Source organism: Neoarius graeffei, chromosome 2, assembly GCF_027579695.1.
Source record: "Neoarius graeffei isolate fNeoGra1 chromosome 2, fNeoGra1.pri, whole genome shotgun sequence".
Lineage (NCBI taxonomy): Eukaryota > Metazoa > Chordata > Actinopteri > Siluriformes > Ariidae > Neoarius > Neoarius graeffei.
In genome coordinates this window covers 18,066,872-18,086,088 of record NC_083570.1, presented here as the reverse complement: position 1 = coordinate 18,086,088, position 19,217 = coordinate 18,066,872, and the positions used below count along the sequence as shown (strand labels likewise).

The window sequence follows — 19,217 nt, the reverse complement described above, 5'->3', positions numbered from 1 at the left end:
GGAACGATCATGACCCCCTAGTGGGCCTTTTTGGTCACAGCAGAAGTTCTAGTCACGGTCAATAGAAACGTCTGTCCTTCTGTGGAAAACGCTAAAAAAAAGACAGTTCAGGGAGGTTAATCATGTTTTGAAGAAATCGGATTTGATTAGAAACGTGTAACACACAGCGCTTTTGAGCGCCACCCTCCGAAAGGGTGTGAAACAGTGCCACCTTTTGCCTTGTTGTGGCGTTTGTATGCCAATTCGGCGAGTTGTAGAGACGAGAATACAGTCAGGTTATCATCAAAATTCTATTTATCTGATTTTATTAAATATAGGAATGCGTATCTGACCGCTGTTTTGTCACTGCTATAGACCCTTTTCAGTCACGTGACCTTCATAAACGCGACCGCCATTTTGGACATGTAGCGGACTTCGGCTCGAATCAGTTTGAATGCGAGGAAGGCGAAAAACGAAAAACATAAAAGAAAAAGGAGCGAGATGCAGAAAACACCTTCACTATCCAGCGACGTAGGGCATTTACAGGGCGAGCAGAAGGAGAGGTATTTACAAAAATTGAGGTTAGCAGGCTTAGAGAACGACGTTTACCTGCTTCCACCAGGATTGTTCACTGACGTATGGAAGTACACGAATCCCTCATCTTTACCTGACTTCGGCCCACGTGATCTGTATACCTATGTCGTTAAAAACCCATCGCCATACACATACACGCCAACGTCCGAGGTTCCGGAGCGCGCTCCGGCTTGCTCCAGGAGTGCTCTGGCCGAGGTTACGGAGCGCGCTCCGGCTTGCTCCAGAGCAAGCCGGAGCGCGCTGCTTAATTTGAGGGCAACCTCGGCTGGAGTGTGCTCCGGAACCTCGGCTGGAGCACTCCGGGAGCAAGCCGGCGCGCGCTGCTTAATTTGAGGGAGAGCAAGCCGGAGCGCGCTCCGGAACCTCGGACGTTGGCTCCGGCAGCTATTTACACTGGATCCGGTGTAAATAGCTGCCGGATCATAATTACAGTAAACTAGTAAATACAGTAAAGGAAAAACTTGAGACTGAAAGGTTTTAACAGTCATCCAAATGACTGAACGTAAACATTGCTACAGTAACATACTAGCCACTATGTTGTTGACATTAGCTAGTCAACAATAGCTACTACAGAAGAACAAAGAGGTTACAATGGGTTATTTTAGCCTATTTGGTTACACACTCGCCGCCACAGAATGTTAACAGCAATGTAATGCCTTTTCTGGCTAATTTTATTCGTCTTACCTCCAACAAAGTGGTCACTACACAAGCGCTGGTATGCCGAGGGCTGCCAATCTGTTAATGGCCGCTATCCATCTTCTCCGTCGGGATCCGATAAAATGATAACCCTTGCCTTGTTTGTTGATGGTTACTACATCCAGGTGCACAACAATATAGTGGCATGATGGAAGTCTTGCTGAAAGTAAAAACTTTCTTTGCTGCCGTTCCTCAATGCTGGCTGTGGTAAACTACTGGTAGTACACGTCCAAAATGGCGGCCGCGTTTGTCGTGACGTCACGTGAAAAGGGTCCATAGCAAGTTATGAGTGTTTGAAATGCGCCATCGGTCCATATGTCAAAGCAACGGCCGTTACCGAGATTCGTTGAGACCTGTGCCAGACATCGTAGGACGGAAGTAAAACGTACAGCGTAAATCAAAGCGGCCAACCCCGTGTCCCAAATCGCTCACTCGTTCACTACTCCCTATGTAGGGAATTACTATATAGAGGACCTATAGAGCGAGCTCCGCCGCGCTGGTATTTACGTCATTACTGTCGCACAATTAAAACGTGCCAGGTCAGTCGGCTGGTGGGTTTTCAAAATAATAAACACGCGTGTGTTTTTGTGATAAATCCATATTATACTGAGCGTATTTCCAACGTTAATCAATCCTGCAGCTTTCAGTTCTTTTAAATCAAGGCTGAATCCTTTTCTTTCTTTCTTTGCCGCTGCGTTTTATTCAATCAAATTTGAGATTTTTAATTTGATTTCTTTCAGCGCGGACAGCACTACAAAACGGCGTCCTCACTATATAGTGAGTAGGGAGCGATTCTGGACACATGGGTTGTCAAAAGGTGCACGCGCTTTTTGGAATGCTGCCGTAATCGAGCCAGAAGTTGTTTGTTTTGATAGCAATCAGGAAAGTTTGGGGAAAAAAGTAGGCGGTAATCGTCATTTCAACTCGTTTTCAAAATGGCGGCGCTGACACTTGACGTTTCGAAGTCTCGCGCAAGTCTCGAAGATCGCGCGGATAAGCGGCGCCCAGCGTGGACCAAACGAACTCAGTTCAACACGGCGAAAAAACGAATAGGCCGATAAGTATAATGTTTAATCGCAATTAGTTGCCAATACAAGTCACGATATATAAAACACGTTAATTAAGAAATAAAGCAAGTTTAAAAAGGACTTCAGTTGCCGTTTAAAAGGAATCTGTGGCGATTTGTTATCCTTTAGGCCATTATTAAAAAATGTTTTGTTTCCGGTCCACCGGCTGGGTGAGTGCCGTTTGTGCGATTGAAATTTTTTTTTTTTTAACGCCGGTTTTTCGACATTTTTTTCGGGTTCGTAAATCTAAACTTGACATTTCCGCATTCCCAGGGCTTTCCACTAAGGCTCATACTAGCCAGCCATGACAAATAAGTAGCCAGCTGGGGGAGTAAACACAAAATAAACTCCTGTGCACGCAGTTCCCAGGATTAAATGTATTTTCCACAGACCATTTATTTATTCACTTTACTCAAATACAAAGTAAAATGGCAGTAAATCTTCTTTCTTTTCTCGCGTATTGCATCATGAGGCGTTCCTGGCTTGTAAATCTCTTATTTTCGGTGCATGACACATTCACGCAGCTGAGCATGCTATGAATTAACAACGACAACGGTCTGCAGTGGGGCGACACAATTACACACTCAGCGAACATTTCTCCATTTGTGTATGAAAATCCACTCCAACGACTCAGTTTGGCTTCATTTACAACCACCGGCGTCTTTTGATGCCAGCACGTAATTGAACGAGAGAAGACTGGTTTACCGGAGACAAAATAAGTGTCATCTCTGCTTCTGCTCCCTCCGACACACTACTGCCTCCGCCGAGTGCGCGCACACTGCATGTCGGGGCCGCGGATGAGTTACTCTCCCCTGATCAACGAAGTCGGCGGGGAATTTGTGGTTATTATCGGTACAAACAGCGCGAATCACAACTTAAATGAGTGCGGTTCAGTTTGACATTATTGTCAGTCCGTTAGATAAACATTTAATTTTATTAAAATCGAAAATTAATATTTAGAGCCTGTGGGCTACAAAAATAATAGTCATTAAAGTAGCCGGCTGGACTTAATTGTGTAGTCGGCTGTATGGCCGGCAGCCGGCGCTTGTGGAAAGCCCTGTCGAATCAGCTCTGCGCATGCGCCGTGCGGCACAAAAAAATGGCAGCCACCATGAAGGAAGGAGATCCGGAGTTTTCAAACATTTGCTTAAGTGTGAAATCGCAAAATGGTATTCTAGCGAACAACAAAATAGTAAAGATTCAGAAAAACAAATCATTCAGTGATCATTTTAATAGTGTAATTTCATCCGAACTCGGCCTAACGCTCGATTTAGAACTACAAAAAGTCCATGTGTTGGACATTTTAAGTACCTTTGTAAAAGTTTTGCAAATGTTGCAATCAGCATTTAAAATGCTAACTTAAAGTTTTTGTACAAGTTTCAGTTGATTAAACCGTCATATTTTATTAAATGTGTCTGCTTTTGTAATAAAGTACTGAAAGAAAAAGGAAATACAGCATTGCGATTTCTTATCCATCCATATATATAAAAAAAAATCCCTCCCGACTGAAAATTTTTTTGCTCACCCGGTGGACAGGAAACGGATTCTTTTTTAAGGATGGCCTTACAATCTTTAGTTGGGTTTGAATGATTCGGTACAATGGCCAGGAAAGTATCTACAGTCAACCGTTCTGGTCACGCCATTGCTCAGTTGTTGAAATGGATTGATTTTTGAGTAGTTTGCGTCCTCTCATTATGCAAATAATGCAATTAAATTTCAGAATAAATGGAAAAATACTGCAGCAAAAGGTTATTTTCGAGCTCTGAGCAATTGATGGATGTTTTGGGAGCAAAAATCGCTCCTGAAGATGCTTTACTTTCTCAAGATGGATGTACATCACTGGAAGCAGCCAAATACGACTGATTGAGGCAGGGGATTAAAATTTCAGACCGCTGTAACTTCTTCTATTTAACCACGGCAGGGTGGAAAATACAGCGCTGTGAAAATTCCGTGGGTTTGATCGCAAAAATACCACTTTTGTGTATTTTTGCAAAAAATAAAAAATGTAGGGGGAAAAATTTACTCTGCTAATGGTCGGAGACCGTAATCACCGACGAGTACGTTGTTTACTGGATGGGGGGGGAGGGGAGTCTAACAGCAGGTGTCTGTATTTTACGACATCGTACAAGTTTTATATATATATACGACATCGTAGACTGTCACAGCGCCATTTCTTTCTTACCATTTTCGGGTTGCACATGTCGACGATATAGCTTGCGCTTAAGTGATGATTGAAAGTTGTGTTGTTGTTTTTTTTCCCGCGGAGAGACGTTGTGCAGAGAGAGGATGGCGATAATGACAACGTAGGGGGGGAAGTAGACAAAGAAAACGCATTCAAGAATGCGTGGAATTGGCGGTGGCTGGAATTTTTTAAAGTCAGAAACGAAGATCTTTTACGAACGCATCCGAAAGATCAAGGAACCAGGCACGATTGAATTCTTAACGTTATAACTTTATTTTTAATTCGCCACGCCGATCGGCATGTAAATGTACGCCCCGTCCCCCCGATTTTACTTTTTCCATTTCACAGCCCTGATCATTCTTTTTCTTTTGATCTGCCACAGTCTTTGATCGCAACTAGATTTAAAAACGGCCAGTCCTTGCTCTCTGCACGAATGTTGTTCCTGCTGCTTTCCAGTCGTCCTGCAACTCCTTTCTCCTTGCTTCTCATATCCATCAGTCAGAAAAAGAGCACGTCAAAGAAATCTTAAAGCACTTACATACGTCAATCAAACCTGTATAACCAACCTCCAAAATCCGTATTTCCCTTATAAAATCCGTATAAGATGCAAATTAAAATAATTTACCTAAAATTTGAATGATAATTAACAATGATATATCCCAGTTACTTTTTATTCAATATTAATAACAATAAACCTTCAGAACGAATACAAAGCTCCAATGTTCGACAAAAACACAAAGTGTTATCAGCGTAGTTACGAAGGAAATACTTCGTTGTTTGGAGACAGGTTTCACCGAGCGGCTATTATGCGCGAGACTTCATATTAGCCACAAAGCCAGGAAAATCTGTTCGTAAAATTACGCTATAATGACCAAATACAATGAAAAGTATTTTTCCAGTCTCACCTGTGAAAGGTAATCCCATGTGATCTCGTTTGGACGGTAAACCTGTTGGTACAGTTAAACGCAGCACATGAATGAGGCCTCTTTATTCTCGGCTGCTGTCTAGACGCTATACCAGAGATGGTTGAAGAATCTCCACTTTGCCACATCCAATATGGCGGCGAGGATGACGTATGATTCTACGCAGAAGGCGGCGTCTATGTTTATATGTCTATGACTTCACGGTTGGCGGGATTCTCGCAATGCGGTGTGGAACGAAGTCTCGCTACCACAAGATAACGCGCGATTTCATAAGACTCTTTACTGGCTGTCTGTGGTGTACAGTACGTTTGTAAATGTTATGCGCTCTTTTATCATCGTGGGAATTGATTATAGCTCTAAATAAATATTGAAGTTTTTTTAAAGAATCCGTATAACTTTATTTATACGCCCGTATACTACGTTTATTGAATCAAATCCGTATCAAATACGGACATTCCGTATAGGTTGACATGTATGCACTTATTTCTCCGATTCGTATCGAGATCGAGTAACGCCATGATTTATCTCCTTTCAGCCTCGCTGTGTAGTTTGCTGTGGAACCTCCACAAGTACTACGCACAGTTCTCGGACAGCGTCCAGGCCAGAATCACGCAGCTGAGGTTGCCGATCGAGAAAGAACTCAAAGTAAGTCGCGAGTCACCCGAGAGTGCAATTTGCGAGACTTTTTTGAAATGACTTCTTCAGTGCTACTGCTTTAACTCGAAGCGTTTTTCATCGTAGGACTTTGTGAAGATCTCCAAGTGGAACGATGTCAGTTTTTGGGCGATCAAGCAGTCTGTGGAAAAAACACACAGGTGAGGAGCCCAGGATAAGTTTAGTGGGGTATAAATGTAACTCTCCGTATCGAACAAGGTAGCCGTCACTTCCCGTGAAAGAACGGGGGGAAAAAAAAAAGCTCATTGGACTTTTTGACATGAAGCTTCTTCTCACTGTATGTCTGGGTCATCAGGACTTTGTTCAAGTTCGTGAGGAAGTTCGAGGCGGTGTTGGCCGAGCCGTGCGTTCCCTGGCTGGTGGAGCAGAAGAGTAGCGGCAACGTGGACGTTCAACAAGAGGACACGCCGCTGCACCAGCTCCACCGTGCACTCAAGAGCGCCCTCCCTGGACGGGGCAGAGACCTACAGGTGTGGCATCGTGTGCCGGACTGTTTCAGATTCCGATGCGTCTACGTATGGAATCAATTTTGTGCCAAAATGTTCATACAATACTTTTGAAATATCAAACAAAAACGACAAATCAAAATACAAAAAAAAAGTCAATTTTTTTTAGACTGGCAAACAAATTATTCGTGTAATCGTGCAAAATATCAGTCTATTACTCTTCAGAAACCTTTTATTTTTGTTCCGCGTCTTTCTCGGTTTTGTTTGATGTAATTTATTTTGGTTGCGATTCCAGCTTTCCCGTTTGCGCTCCCTGACTTTTTGCTTGCAGTTTTGGCACAAACTTCACGTGTGGGTGGGCTGTCCAGGAATGCATTCCCATTGGCTAACTTGTGTTTGACTGACAGCTCTGCTCAGCCATTCCCCCGGAGGCTGTTGCGGCCATTCCCTACTCGGATTTTGTACTACTGCAACACATACAACACATTTGTCCCGTACTTACACTTTGTTGAATTAATTCAATATCATAGTCGCCACTGAAGTCCACTCGATCCTTGTTTACCGTCAATGGATCGGTCACTCGTCAAACAGTCCGCCAGAATCCGAGTAGGGAATGGCTGAGCGTAGCTGTCAGTCAAACACAAGTTAGCCAATGGGAATGCATTCCTGGACAGCCCGCCCACACGTGAAGTTTGTGCCAAAACTGCGAGCAAAAAGTCCGGGAGCGCAAACGAGAAAGCTGGAATCGCAACCAAAATAAATTACGTCAAACAAAACCGAGAAAGACGCGGAACAAAAATAAAAGGTTTCTGAAGAGTGATAGACTGATATTTTGCACGATTACACAAATAATTTGTTTGCCAGTCTAAAAAAATTGACACTTTGTTCTTTTTTTGTATTTTGATTTGTCGTTTTCGTTTGATATTTCAAAAGTATTGTATGAACATTTTGGCACAAAATTGCTTCCATATCTACGTACTCACGCAAACGTAATGATGTTTTACTGTTTCGCTTCAGAGCGATGGTCCAGATGAGGTCACGTCTGGCACGGAGCCCTCGTCGCTGCAGGCTCGTCTCCCCACGCTCACGAGGAAGATGAGGAAGATGTGTGTGCAGCTGGTCAAGAAGACGCCTCTGCCCGAGCTGTCTGAGGACCTCGATCAGTTTACAGGTTGACCGAATGGAGTTCTCAGTTGTTTATTGAAGCCAAATGTATCGTATGCAGTCCTTTATTCTTCCTGTGTGTGTGTGTTTAGTGGAGATCATTGCCAACGTTCAGGCGCTGCAGAGCTTGACCGTGGACCGCTCTGTGGAGCAGGAGAGGCAGAAAGCTGAAGCCAAACACATCCTGCTGCAGAAACAGCGAGCTTTGGCCGACCTCTTTAAGATGCTGGTGCAGATCGGTGAGTGCTGCCGTAAATTTCATCACCGATTCACCGAGACTCAAATACAGCAGCATACTGACCATCGTATTTGATTTTTATTTATTTTTATTTTTTAAATTTGAATATCTTTTGGCAAAATAATTGAATATTATAAATGTTTCCGTATTTACTGCGTCAGTCAAAATTTCTACCAAATGTTTTTCATCATTCAGTATTCTTCTGATGTTTTAGAAACGTAACAGAATTTGACAGCAGAAACTGTGCAGGATTAACTCATTTAAACACGCGTTAAAGAGCGTCTTCTAATTGTTGTCCTATGACACTTCCTGTTTGGCACCTCTACTCCACCAGTAAAGCAGTCCTTTAGATTGATTTATACTTTTCCTTCTTGCATACTCTTTCGTTCTTTTTCTTTTTTGCAAACTCTGCCTCTTTCTTTTTTGTGTACTCTACCTTTTGTATATTCTCCCTTTCTTTCTTTATTTCTTGCATACTTGGCCTCTTTTTTTTTTCTTGTATACTCTGCCTTTTCTTTCTTTTTTGTATATTCTCCCTTTCTTTCTTTATTTCTTGCATACTCTTCCTCTCTGCCTTTATTTATTTTATTTCTTGCATATTCTGTCTTTTTTCTTTCTTTACTTGCATACTCTTCCTCTCTCCCATTTATTTATTGCATATTCTTTTTTCTTGCATACTCTGCCTCTCCTCTTTCTTTCTTTCTTTCTTTCTTTCTTTCTTTCTTTCTTTCTTTCTTTTCGTGCATACTGCCTTTTCTTTTGCCTTCTTTTCTTGCATACTCTGCCCTTTCTTTCTTTCTTTCTTTCTTTCTTTTCTTGCATACTCTGCCTCTCCTTTCTTTCTTTTTCTTTCTTTCCTTGTATACTCTTTTTCTTTCTTTACTTGTATACTCTGCCTCTTTCTTTTCTTGCATACTCTGCCTCTTTCTTTTCTTGCATACTCTTTTTCTTTCTTTCCTTGTATACTCTGCCTCTTTCTTTCTTCCTTTTTCTTGTATACTCTTCTTTCTTTTCTTGCATACTCTGCCTCTTTCTTTCTTTCTTTCTTTCTTTCTTTCTTTCTTTCTTTCTTTCTTTTCTTGTCTACTCTTTCTTTCTTTTCTTGCATACTCTGCCTCTTTCTTTCTTTTCTTGTATACTCTTTTTTTTGCATACTCTGCCTTTTCTTTTGCCTTCTTTTCTTGCATACTCTGCTCTTTCTTTCTTTCTTTCTTGCATACTCTGTCTCTGCTTTCTTTTTTCTTTCTTTTCTTGTGTACTCTGCCTTTTCTTTCTTTCTTTTTTGTATATTCTCCCTTTCTTTCTTCATTTCTTGCATACTCTTCCTCTCTGCCTTTTATTTATTTCTTGCATATTCTGTCTTTTTCTTTCTTTCTTTACTTGCATACTCCTTTGCCTTTCTTTCTTTCTTGCATACTCTTCCTCTCTGCCATTTATTTATTTATTGCATATTCTGCCTTTCTTTCTTGCATAATCTGCCTTTTTTTTCCTTTCTTTCTTTCTTAGGTCTCTCGTACCGTAAAGGTCTGACGTGGGGTCGTACAGCAGATCCGGAAGAGCCGCTCTTTCTGCAGCCTGTAGAGATGAGAACAGCACTGGCTGCACTGCGAACACAGGATCCTACAGAAAACATGTACACTCACCTCATATACAAGGCTCTTTTGTACAAGTCCTTAAAAACTGCCCGATGGGGGGGGAGAGAGAGCTCCAAAAGTACAGGAACAAAGCACATTACCATCTTCCTGTGCAGTGTGAACTAAGCATGCATCATGGATATGGGTGAATTGCAACATATTTATCTGTAGAAATGTCCTTTCTCCAGGCTGTTTGGTGAGATGATTGGCGCATGGGACGGCTGCCAGAAATATTTCTACCGCTCCTGGGCTAGACGCAATGCCATGCAAGCTGCGATGCAGGCAGCTGTCAAGGTTTGAACTTTACATTTGCTGTGATTTGATCCCCTCCCCTTTCTCAGAAAACACAACTCATTAAGACTGAAATTGTGTGGGTGGGTAAGGTTTGTGGTTAAATGTTTATATAGGCAACTAAAAACTTCAGTAGCTCTAATTTTCATCATACTCGCATGTGCATGGTGATTTATAATTCCAGTCACTATGGATGCCTTCACGGCACAGCTGATGTACATTTAGCGACGCCCACAAAGCTCCTTAAAAGGCGAGAGCTGAGAACGCCAAAATGACGACTAAAAGGCGAAGGCGACTTCTACATTGCAATAATGCAGCTCGGCCGTTTCGGTTCTTCAGCTAACATTGAAACATATCAACTCTTCCTATTTTTATAGGGTGCCAAGACTTTTTTTTGACTAATTAAATGGCTTAATCCTATGCGTCTCATGGATTTGTTTTAGATTGCTTTCTTTCAAGTCGTTATAATTTAATAAAATTTGTGTGTACATATGTATTTATTCTATCCACATTCACTGGGTATGAGCAGTCGTGCGCTCTGATTGGCTACTCTACTACGAGGAGATCAGCTCATATTCCGTGAGTAGAGAAAAACAAAATGGCGGAGCGTGTTGCCGAACCAACAGAGAGCAAAATAAAAACTTGACTCGAATAAAAAACAACCCAGAAATTATCACGTATTTAAAAGAAACGGAAATAGCGAAAAGAAAATTATATAGATTTTTTTTTTTCCTTCCCTTCAGTATCTCCTGTTCCACACTCCAAATTAGTAGTAGGCGGTAATGCACCTTTAAGTTGGGTTGCCAACCACAAAAGAAAAAAACTAAAGAGGAAGAACAACCCCCCCCCCCCCCAAAAAAAAAAAAATAAAGCTACAAAATATGAAACAAATGTATTTGATGGTCAGAACATTTTTTTTTTAAATTTTAGCAGCTATGGATTTGAAGCACAATTACGGTGCTACGCGTACACATGAAAATAACGTTTTTCAATATTTTCAGCATTCAGACTGTTCCGCATGTCACTGATTTCGGGTAATTCCGGGCATTTCCGTATCCTTATGTCAGCTGCACTCCGAGACGTAACCCGATTCATGCTCTCTCGGCCAATCGCAGTGCTCAGAAACGTGCAGGAGTGATGCGTAGTCGTTTTCCTGGAAGCAAACTGTCTTCGTCGGTCGCGTTCCAGAACCGAAACTTTCAATTTCTCTCTCAAACTCGTGTCAGGTGTGAAGCGAAGACAGTCACGGAGCAGAAAGTAAAGTCAGCGACGTACAACAAATGACCTCCGTAACTTCAGCGTGCTCGGCTTAATTAAATGTTGTACAGACGGACATCTTTCAGTCTTGGCGTGATGAAGTGGAGTCCAGTATTAGACTGGTGCACAGTTCAGGAAGTAAATACAGTATTAATTTTGTTGTTATTGAAAAACCTAGACATACACTACCGTTCAAAAGTTTGGGGTCACTTTGAAATGTCCTTATTTTTGAAAGAAAAGCACTGTTCTTTTCAACGAAGATCACTTTAAACTAATCAGAAATCCACTCTATACATTGCTAATGTGGTAAATGACTATTCTAGCTGCAAATGTCTGGTTTTTGGTGCAATATCTCCATAGGTGTATAGAGGCCCATTTCCAGCAACTCTCACTCCAGTGTTCTAATGGTACAGTGTGTTTGCTCATTGCCTCAGAAGGCTAATGGATGATTAGAAAACCCTTGTACAATCATGTTAGCACAGCTGAAAACAGTTGAGCTCTTTAGAGAAGCTATAAAACTGACCTTCCTTTGAGCAGATTGAGTTTCTGGAGCATCACATTTGTGGGGTCGATTAAATGCTCAAAGACTACGTTCAGACTGCACCCAGAAACGACCCATATCCGATTTTTTTGCCCATATGCGACCTGTATCCGATTTGTTATTGACAATCTGAACGACACAGATCCGATTTTTTCACATGCGACCCAGGCCGCTTGGATATGTGGTCCTAATTCCGATGCATATCCGTTATTTTCACATGCGACTGCAGTCTGACCGGACAGGTCGCATTCATGCGACCTACACGTCATCAACAAGAGACAAACGTCACTATTCTGCGTTGGCTAATCCCGCCTCTTTGGTGGAAAACAACAACATTTGTTCAGTTTTCAGAATTTAAATAGACTTTTATAGAATTGATCAAGCTAATGGTGGATTTGGTAGGGACCTGGATGTTGATCTGTTAGCCTGATTAAATAAAACAGTTTCTATAACTGATTTATAACTTAAACCGTCCTGTATTACAAGATTGTTCTGGAAATTTCCAGTAATTTGACACCTTCGGTCTCATTAGTCTGCTGCCCACATTAATCAGATTATTGTGCGAGTTCCGCCGCCGCCACAAAAACCACATCGCCAGGTCTCGCCTCATCTCCATAGCAAACTGCACTGGTGTTTATGCACCTTGAGCCAGCGCTGAGAGAAGTTGCAGAATTCAGCTGGCTATAAACAATCTAAATAAATATTTATAAAAATGTAGAAAAAGTTTATTAATATGACGAAATAAATATGTGCAAATTATTAAGCCTGAATTAAGAGTTTGGTAATACAGCGGCCGTATCCCAAACGACTGCCTACTGAAGCTCGAGTGCACTATATAGAGTTTAAAAATCCATTACTTCCTAGTAACATGTAGTGCACTTGTATAGAAATTAGAGAGACATTTAGGAGTCAACCCTCGTTACCAGGCTACACGTTTTCATTTCAGTTCAGAAACAAAAACACACACGAGACCTCACACTTTAACACTAACCAGATAATTAAACAAACAAAAAAGAAATCATTAAACATGAAGAGTGCGCTTTTTTTTTTGTTTACGTATTACGTAGATGTGCTTATTACGTGTCAATTTGCGCATGCGGGACACTTTTGGGTCGTTTTCCGTTCATGTTGGAGATCGCATACAAGTCTCATATAATTGGTAATGTGAACGGCCTAACAAAAAAAATCGGATTTCACAACAAATCGGATATGGGTCGTTTCAGGTTGCAGTCTGAACGTAGTGAAAATGGCCAGAAAAATGTCTCGACTATGTTTTCTATTCATTTTACAACTTATGGTGGTAAATAAAAGTGTGACTTTTCATGGAAAACACAAAATTGTCTGGGTGACCCCAAACTTTTGAACAGTAGTGTAAGTCTTTTGTTGATTGTGACGAAACGACTGAAACACCGTATTACAGGACAAGCTCAGTTCCCTGAACATCCTCTTATGGCCCTTTTCCACTACCCTTTTTCAGCTCACTTCAGCCCGACACGGCTCGCGTTTCGACTATCTAAGAACAGCACGACTCGGCTCGCTTCAGCCCTGCTTAGCACCCAAAACTCGCACGGTTTTGGAGTGGGTCTGAAGCGAGCCAAACCGAGCTGAGTGAGGCTAGGGGCGTGAGCAGACACTCCCCTGTGCACTGATTGGTGAGGAGGAGTGTCCTCACATGCCCACACACGCCCCGCGAGCACGCTGGGATCTGTAAACACCGTAAACCCGGAAGAAGAAGAATTACGAATTACGAGAATTTCTGAAGCCTTATGCGCCTCGCCTCATCTATACGCTCTTGCCAGTATCTGTTGGCGTTGTCGGTGACAACAAGCCACAGCACCAAGACCAGCAACACTAACGACTCCATGTCCTCCATGTTTATTGTTTACTATCCGGGTCGTGAGACTACCGCTTAAAAGATCACTGATGTCACTGTTTGCGCCGCTTAACAACATCACGTGACGTCCACCCACTTTCGCTAACTCCACCCAATGTGTCCACCCACTTCCAGCCAGCACGGTTCAGCGCGGTTGTAGTCGAAATGCAACTCCAACAGCCCCGCTCAGCCCGACTCAGCACGGCACGGCTCAGCCCGACTCAGCCGCGTTGGTAGTGGAAAAGCGGCATTAGTGAGCCAGACTTTTTCCCCCCCAGAGAGTTTGGATAATTGAGCTTGGACTGGACAATAAAACCCTGCATTTATTTTCCTCAAAAAGTAGCTCAAAATGGCCTCGATTGCATCTCTGAGCTTCCCTGAAGTTTGGTTTCTGCCTAAAAGGAAGCCTTGCTTCGATCGGCTTCACCTCGCTGCCCTCGGAGATGCTGCTCTTTTTCATTTGTCGGTGTTGGCATCTCTGGAAATGATTTTGTCGGACGAAAAGGCCTGACATGGGATTATGTCGTGGCAATGGCAATGTCCATCCATCCGTCCGTCCCGGGAATGGTGCTGACCTTCTGAAATCAACTCCTCTCACAATTTTTAGACGAATTTCACCAAACTTGGCAGGATTTTTTATTATACGTCGGCAATACACATATTGCGTTCAATTCAGTCGCACTTTACCAGAGTTCCAGCCCTCGATTAACAAAATTTATACTTCAACAATTTCCTGAAGGTGCGCTCGCCTTCTGACATCAACTCCTGTCAGGATTTTTGGACGAATTTCTCGAAGCTTGGCAAAAAGTCCTCGTTATATGACGGCAATACGCAGATTGCGGTTTAATTTCGTTTGTGAAAATCGTACCGGAGTTTTGACCCTCGATTAAATAACTTGCACTTGGACGATTTCGCGAGGGTGTACGTGCTTCTGAAATCAACTCCTTTCACAGTTTGTGGAGGAATTTCACCAAACTTGGCAATAGACTTTATTCTATGGCAGTTATACGCATATTGAAATTGCGTTTAATTTGGGCAAATTTGACCGGAGTTATGCGCGTGATTATTAACAAACTTGTACTTTGGCAGTTTCATTAAGGTGTGCTTGCTTTCTGAAATCAACTTCCCTTACAGTTGTTATCCCCCACATATTCTAATTTTGTTCAATTCAGCCGCATTTTACCAGAGTTATGGCATAGTTGCCAGAGGGGGGTGATATTGTGCTCTCAGAGCATTCTTGTTATTTATTGAATTTGCAAAAAAAAAAAGGCTCCGTTTGTCACAATCCAGTGAATGTGGAGAGAATAAAACAGTTTTTCCACTCAATCTCGTCGTACATGAGCTGATAGTCGACGAGGCGCGTAGCACCAAGTCGGCTATAAGCCATGTACACCTCGATTTCATGGAATAACTGTTAAATATACAACAAGACGGCTTCTGTGTGCATGTGTGTGTGTAGGAGCTCGGTTTGGGTAACGTGGAGCGATGCCGGGGCTTCTCCTCTCACCTGTTCAAACTGCTGCTCAGGCAAAGGCGCCGACTCGGCAAAATAACCCAACACTTTGTGGACCTCAGGTACGGTCGTCATCATCATCATTGAATGGATACGCCATGAAAAACGAGCGTCGAGTCATTCGCGCAGTCTCTGTGGATTTTAACGGGGTTATTTATTCTCGTTACTCATTTCCGTCCCGCAGGAGATTGATCGCCGCTGTACAGGATGTCCGGTTTCAGACGGCGTCAGGAGACCGACAGGAGAGTGACCTTCCCCCTCAGGACTCTCTCGGCAGCTGGGTGGCGAAGGCGCGGACGCTGGCGCAGCAGTGCTGCGTGGCCCTGCAGCAGCTCTCCTGGGTGCTGCAATGCTGTCCCGAGGGCTCGGCTGCAACGATGTGCCAGTCCAGAGAGGGCGACGGCGGGCAGGGCGAGGCCACACTGAGCCACCCCACGCCTCTGTCGGCTCACCTCCAACCTCCGGTGTGTCTAATGAGGCGGGGCGAGGCGAGCTGGACGGAAGCCGTGAAGAGCCTAGAGGTTTTACAGAGCGAGAGCACACAGCTGAAAGAGAGGCTCAACACCCTGGGTCACGAATCCACACGAAGCGCAATCCAAACCAGGTTAGACTCCGAACCACAGCGTGACTTTCTTACTTCTGTTATTGTAGAACACTACGGTGTAACATCTCTCACTAATCACACTCTAGGAGGCACCTAGAGGAGTGCTGCTCATGCATGGACGGTCTGGGCGCGCTGGCAGACCGGACGGCGGCTCTGGAGCGCCTCTTTGACCTCGACAGTGGTGTCGTGCCTCATTCTCGTCCTCCTTCGCGGTCCTGTCTGACGCAAGGCCTCCACAGCATCCGGATGGAGGTGCACACCTGTGTCACGGAGTTCAGCGCCTGGAAGTCACACCTGCTCCCGCACAGAACGTCCAAACGTAAGGAACCGCCGCCTCAACAAACTTCCAGGGCAGTTTAAGTCTCCAGAACACAGCTGGCTCACGTCAGAATTGTCCTCCACGCAGGTTCTACCGCGTCGTTCCGCGCCAAGTTCACCGAGCAGTTGGAGAGAACCATCACTACGGTTCTGTGTGCCGTGCAGGGTCTGGTGAAGAGGAGAGAGCGAGAGAGAGACGAAGAGCAACCGGAGGACAGCAGGAAAGGTGTGTGTAGTCGTAACCAGCGCGTACGTGCGCTTCAGGATTTGAATGAAAATCAGTTTTTGGAGCGTGGTGTGGATGATTTTTTTTTTTAAACATAAGACAAACACACTTTCGGCTCGATGTGTATGCGTTTTCGTTCCAGAGAGCGATTCAGAGGTGGCTGAGGAGCTTCTGAAGCCTGGACATTTGAGCCGGTTACTGGAGGAGGACCTAAGCGGAGACGTATCGTGTCTCTCCTTGACCGAGGTCATTGGGGACACAGAGAGTTTGCTGGAGAGGCTGCGGTCCTACAGAGACGCGTGTTCAGCACGCCACTTAGGGGTGAGCTTTTCCTTCATTTTAGATTTTTTTTTTTCTTCCCCCAAGTGGATTGACGCCAGAACACGACACTAAAGCCTGGTTTATGCTTTTTTTTTTTTTTTTAATTAATATTGAAAGTGAGTGAGTGAGTGTAAACCCTGCTATGATACTAATAAGAGCATTAGCATATAGGATGGTGCGAATAATTACAGAATAATTCGTATTCTCGAAGGATTCAATTGTTCTCGATTCTTAAATTCCTGTTCTTTGAACCCTGCCGTTGCATGCTGGGATGCTTTTCTGCTCACCACGGTTGTAGTGATTGATTGATTTATACGAGTTACTTATGATGATGATGCCCTTTGTCACTAGTCACATGTACCAGCGAAATTAGCTGTCAACCTGTCCATACCTATACAACATACAATTGACATAGGGTAGACAGGACAGGAAGACCGGGATAAAGATAAAAAGGAAACACAACATGAGGAGAGATAAGGAAAAAAAGAACCCCCCCCCCCCCCCCACACACACACTATGCTCCTGTCAGGAGTACAGTGTGGGAACATTTGAAAAAAAACCTTTGCACATAAGCACACAACAACACAAGTACACTTTAAACATGGGACTTGAGGGGGGGAATCAGGGGTAGGGGGGAGGGGAGGAGGTAATCTAGCGCAAGCAAGCAGCCGTCCGCTCCTGCAGCCATGAAGGTGCTGGTCACGCACCCGCTTGTCACACTGGGGGTAAAAATGGCGACCGCGGAAAGTTAGAGAAGGAATGCGAGAATGTCTCCCGGCAGTGACCTTCAGGGGTAAATGTTGTCTCAGCAACGGCCTGAACCAAGGCCGGTGCTGTCTCAGGGAGCCGAATGTCGATAAGATATAAATTGTATGGTCTTTCCAGACGCAGTCTTTGCACGTCCACACCACTCGTCCATATCTGTCCATTCCGTCCATTCTATTCAAATTCAAATTGATCTCCGAAAAACGTATTCCTTGCAAAGCTGAAAGCTGCTCCGAGATAACCATTTTGTGGTTAAAGTTCTGAATGTCCACAGTCCATGTGCCAACAGCTTTGCCCACCACTCCAACTATACTATTACTATATCCTTCCTGGCAAAAAAGCTCAAACCAATCCGGCCATTTTCCTCCAAGGTGTTCGTTTCCACCCCAGGATGTTTGTTTTTCGCACCATTCTGTGTATGTGTGTGTGTCTGTGAGAAAACCCCCAGGAAATCCGCAGCTTCTGAAATGCTCGTGCCACAGTGAAAGAGACTGCGAGATCACAATTTTTCCCATTCTGACGTGTTTAACCGAAGCGCTTGATTTGTATCTGCACGATTCGATGCGTTGTGCTGCCGTCAAGGGATCGGCGGCAGCGGCGTTGGATGGGTGTTCCTAATAAAGTGGCTGGCGAGTGTACGTAACCGTATTTAACAGTTCGTGATTTTGTCGTCCATAACGCGACGAGCAGGATCTTCGAGAAGCCTGCAGAGATCTGGTTCGCCTGGAGCCCATGCTGTGCGTGTACTCGGAGCTGGTGCGCTGGTATGTGGCGGCGTCTATGGGAGCTCACCGCAGCACGGCCAAACTGCTGTCGGTCCTCGCCAGCATCTTCACTGACCTCGCTCAGAAGGTAACATCGAGGAAATGAAACATGCAGTTCAAGTCTCAGGGATGACTAATAATTTTATCTTGAAGCATCTCTCTCTCTCTCTCTCTCTCTCTCTCTCTCTCTCTCTCTCTTTTAGGGATTTTGTTTGCCCCAGGAGTTAACAGGTGGAGGTGACGGAGAAGGCGCTACGGAGTTCCATGACTACGAGGGCGGGGGGATTGGAGAGGGAGAGGGCGTCAAAGACGTGAGCGACAAAATTGAAAACGAAGATCAGGTAACGTTTCGGCATGTTTTCAAAAAAAAAAAAAAAAAATCGTACGTGAATTTGAAGCAGAAGACACACGGCAACGTATTCGGTTACAGGTCGAGGACACGTTTCGGGAAGGACAGGAAAAGAGCGAAGAGGAACCAGACAAGCGGAATATTAAAGAAGAAGACGACGCCATTGAGATGTCGGAGGACTTTGACGGGAAAATGCACGACGGGGAGACTCGAGAATCAGGTGTGCGAGCTAAACACGTCCGTGATGCCAGCGTGCTGGGTCGTAACTCGGCTTCGTGACACCATGCTGGCGTTGTAATGAACTTGCGTATCGGATGACTCTGGTTGTTTTACACCCAGGTGATGAGGAAGACTCTGATAAAGAGGAGGATGAGGAGCTGGATAAGAAGATGGGAGACTTGGGAGATGGGCCAACCGACACGCTTGATGAAAGGATGTGGGGTGATGACGACGACGACGACGACGACAATGACAGCAGTGATAAGGAGGAAGAGTCCGGGCCAGGCGTGGACCAGGTAATGACACGAGGGAGCCACATTCTTGCTGGCGATTAAGACTCACTGATTGGACTGTTCAGTCATGTGATCATTTGGCATGTTTGTTTGGATTCCGCAGGGAGCGTCCGAGTTGGTTGCCAAAGATGACAACACAGAAGCTGAGGAGTCGAATAAAGACAAGAAAAACCAGGACAAAGACAATCCAGTGGACAATGAAGAAGAGAAGGAGAAAATTCACGAACAGGTCGACGAGGTAAGTGTTTTTGTGGGTGGTTGTTTGTTTGTTTTTTAAATATACCC

General features: G+C 44.1%; 1 protein-coding gene across 1 annotated transcript in view; it reads left to right on the top strand.

Moving 5' to 3' along the window:
- The window catches only part of mdn1 (midasin AAA ATPase 1), a 149,334-nt gene that overhangs the window by 102,823 nt on the left and 27,294 nt on the right, over positions 1-19,217 (top strand). The window contains exons 70-86 of the mRNA XM_060913949.1: positions 5,977-6,086; positions 6,183-6,256; positions 6,412-6,586; positions 7,580-7,733; positions 7,819-7,965; positions 9,471-9,597; positions 9,787-9,892; positions 15,020-15,135; positions 15,258-15,677; positions 15,764-15,996; positions 16,084-16,221; positions 16,364-16,542; positions 17,998-18,159; positions 18,275-18,412; positions 18,502-18,640; positions 18,760-18,935; positions 19,036-19,170. Of these exons, the coding sequence (XP_060769932.1) occupies positions 5,977-6,086; positions 6,183-6,256; positions 6,412-6,586; positions 7,580-7,733; positions 7,819-7,965; positions 9,471-9,597; positions 9,787-9,892; positions 15,020-15,135; positions 15,258-15,677; positions 15,764-15,996; positions 16,084-16,221; positions 16,364-16,542; positions 17,998-18,159; positions 18,275-18,412; positions 18,502-18,640; positions 18,760-18,935; positions 19,036-19,170 (2,729 nt within the window). The remainder of the gene's footprint in view (positions 1-5,976; positions 6,087-6,182; positions 6,257-6,411; positions 6,587-7,579; positions 7,734-7,818; positions 7,966-9,470; positions 9,598-9,786; positions 9,893-15,019; positions 15,136-15,257; positions 15,678-15,763; positions 15,997-16,083; positions 16,222-16,363; positions 16,543-17,997; positions 18,160-18,274; positions 18,413-18,501; positions 18,641-18,759; positions 18,936-19,035; positions 19,171-19,217) is intronic.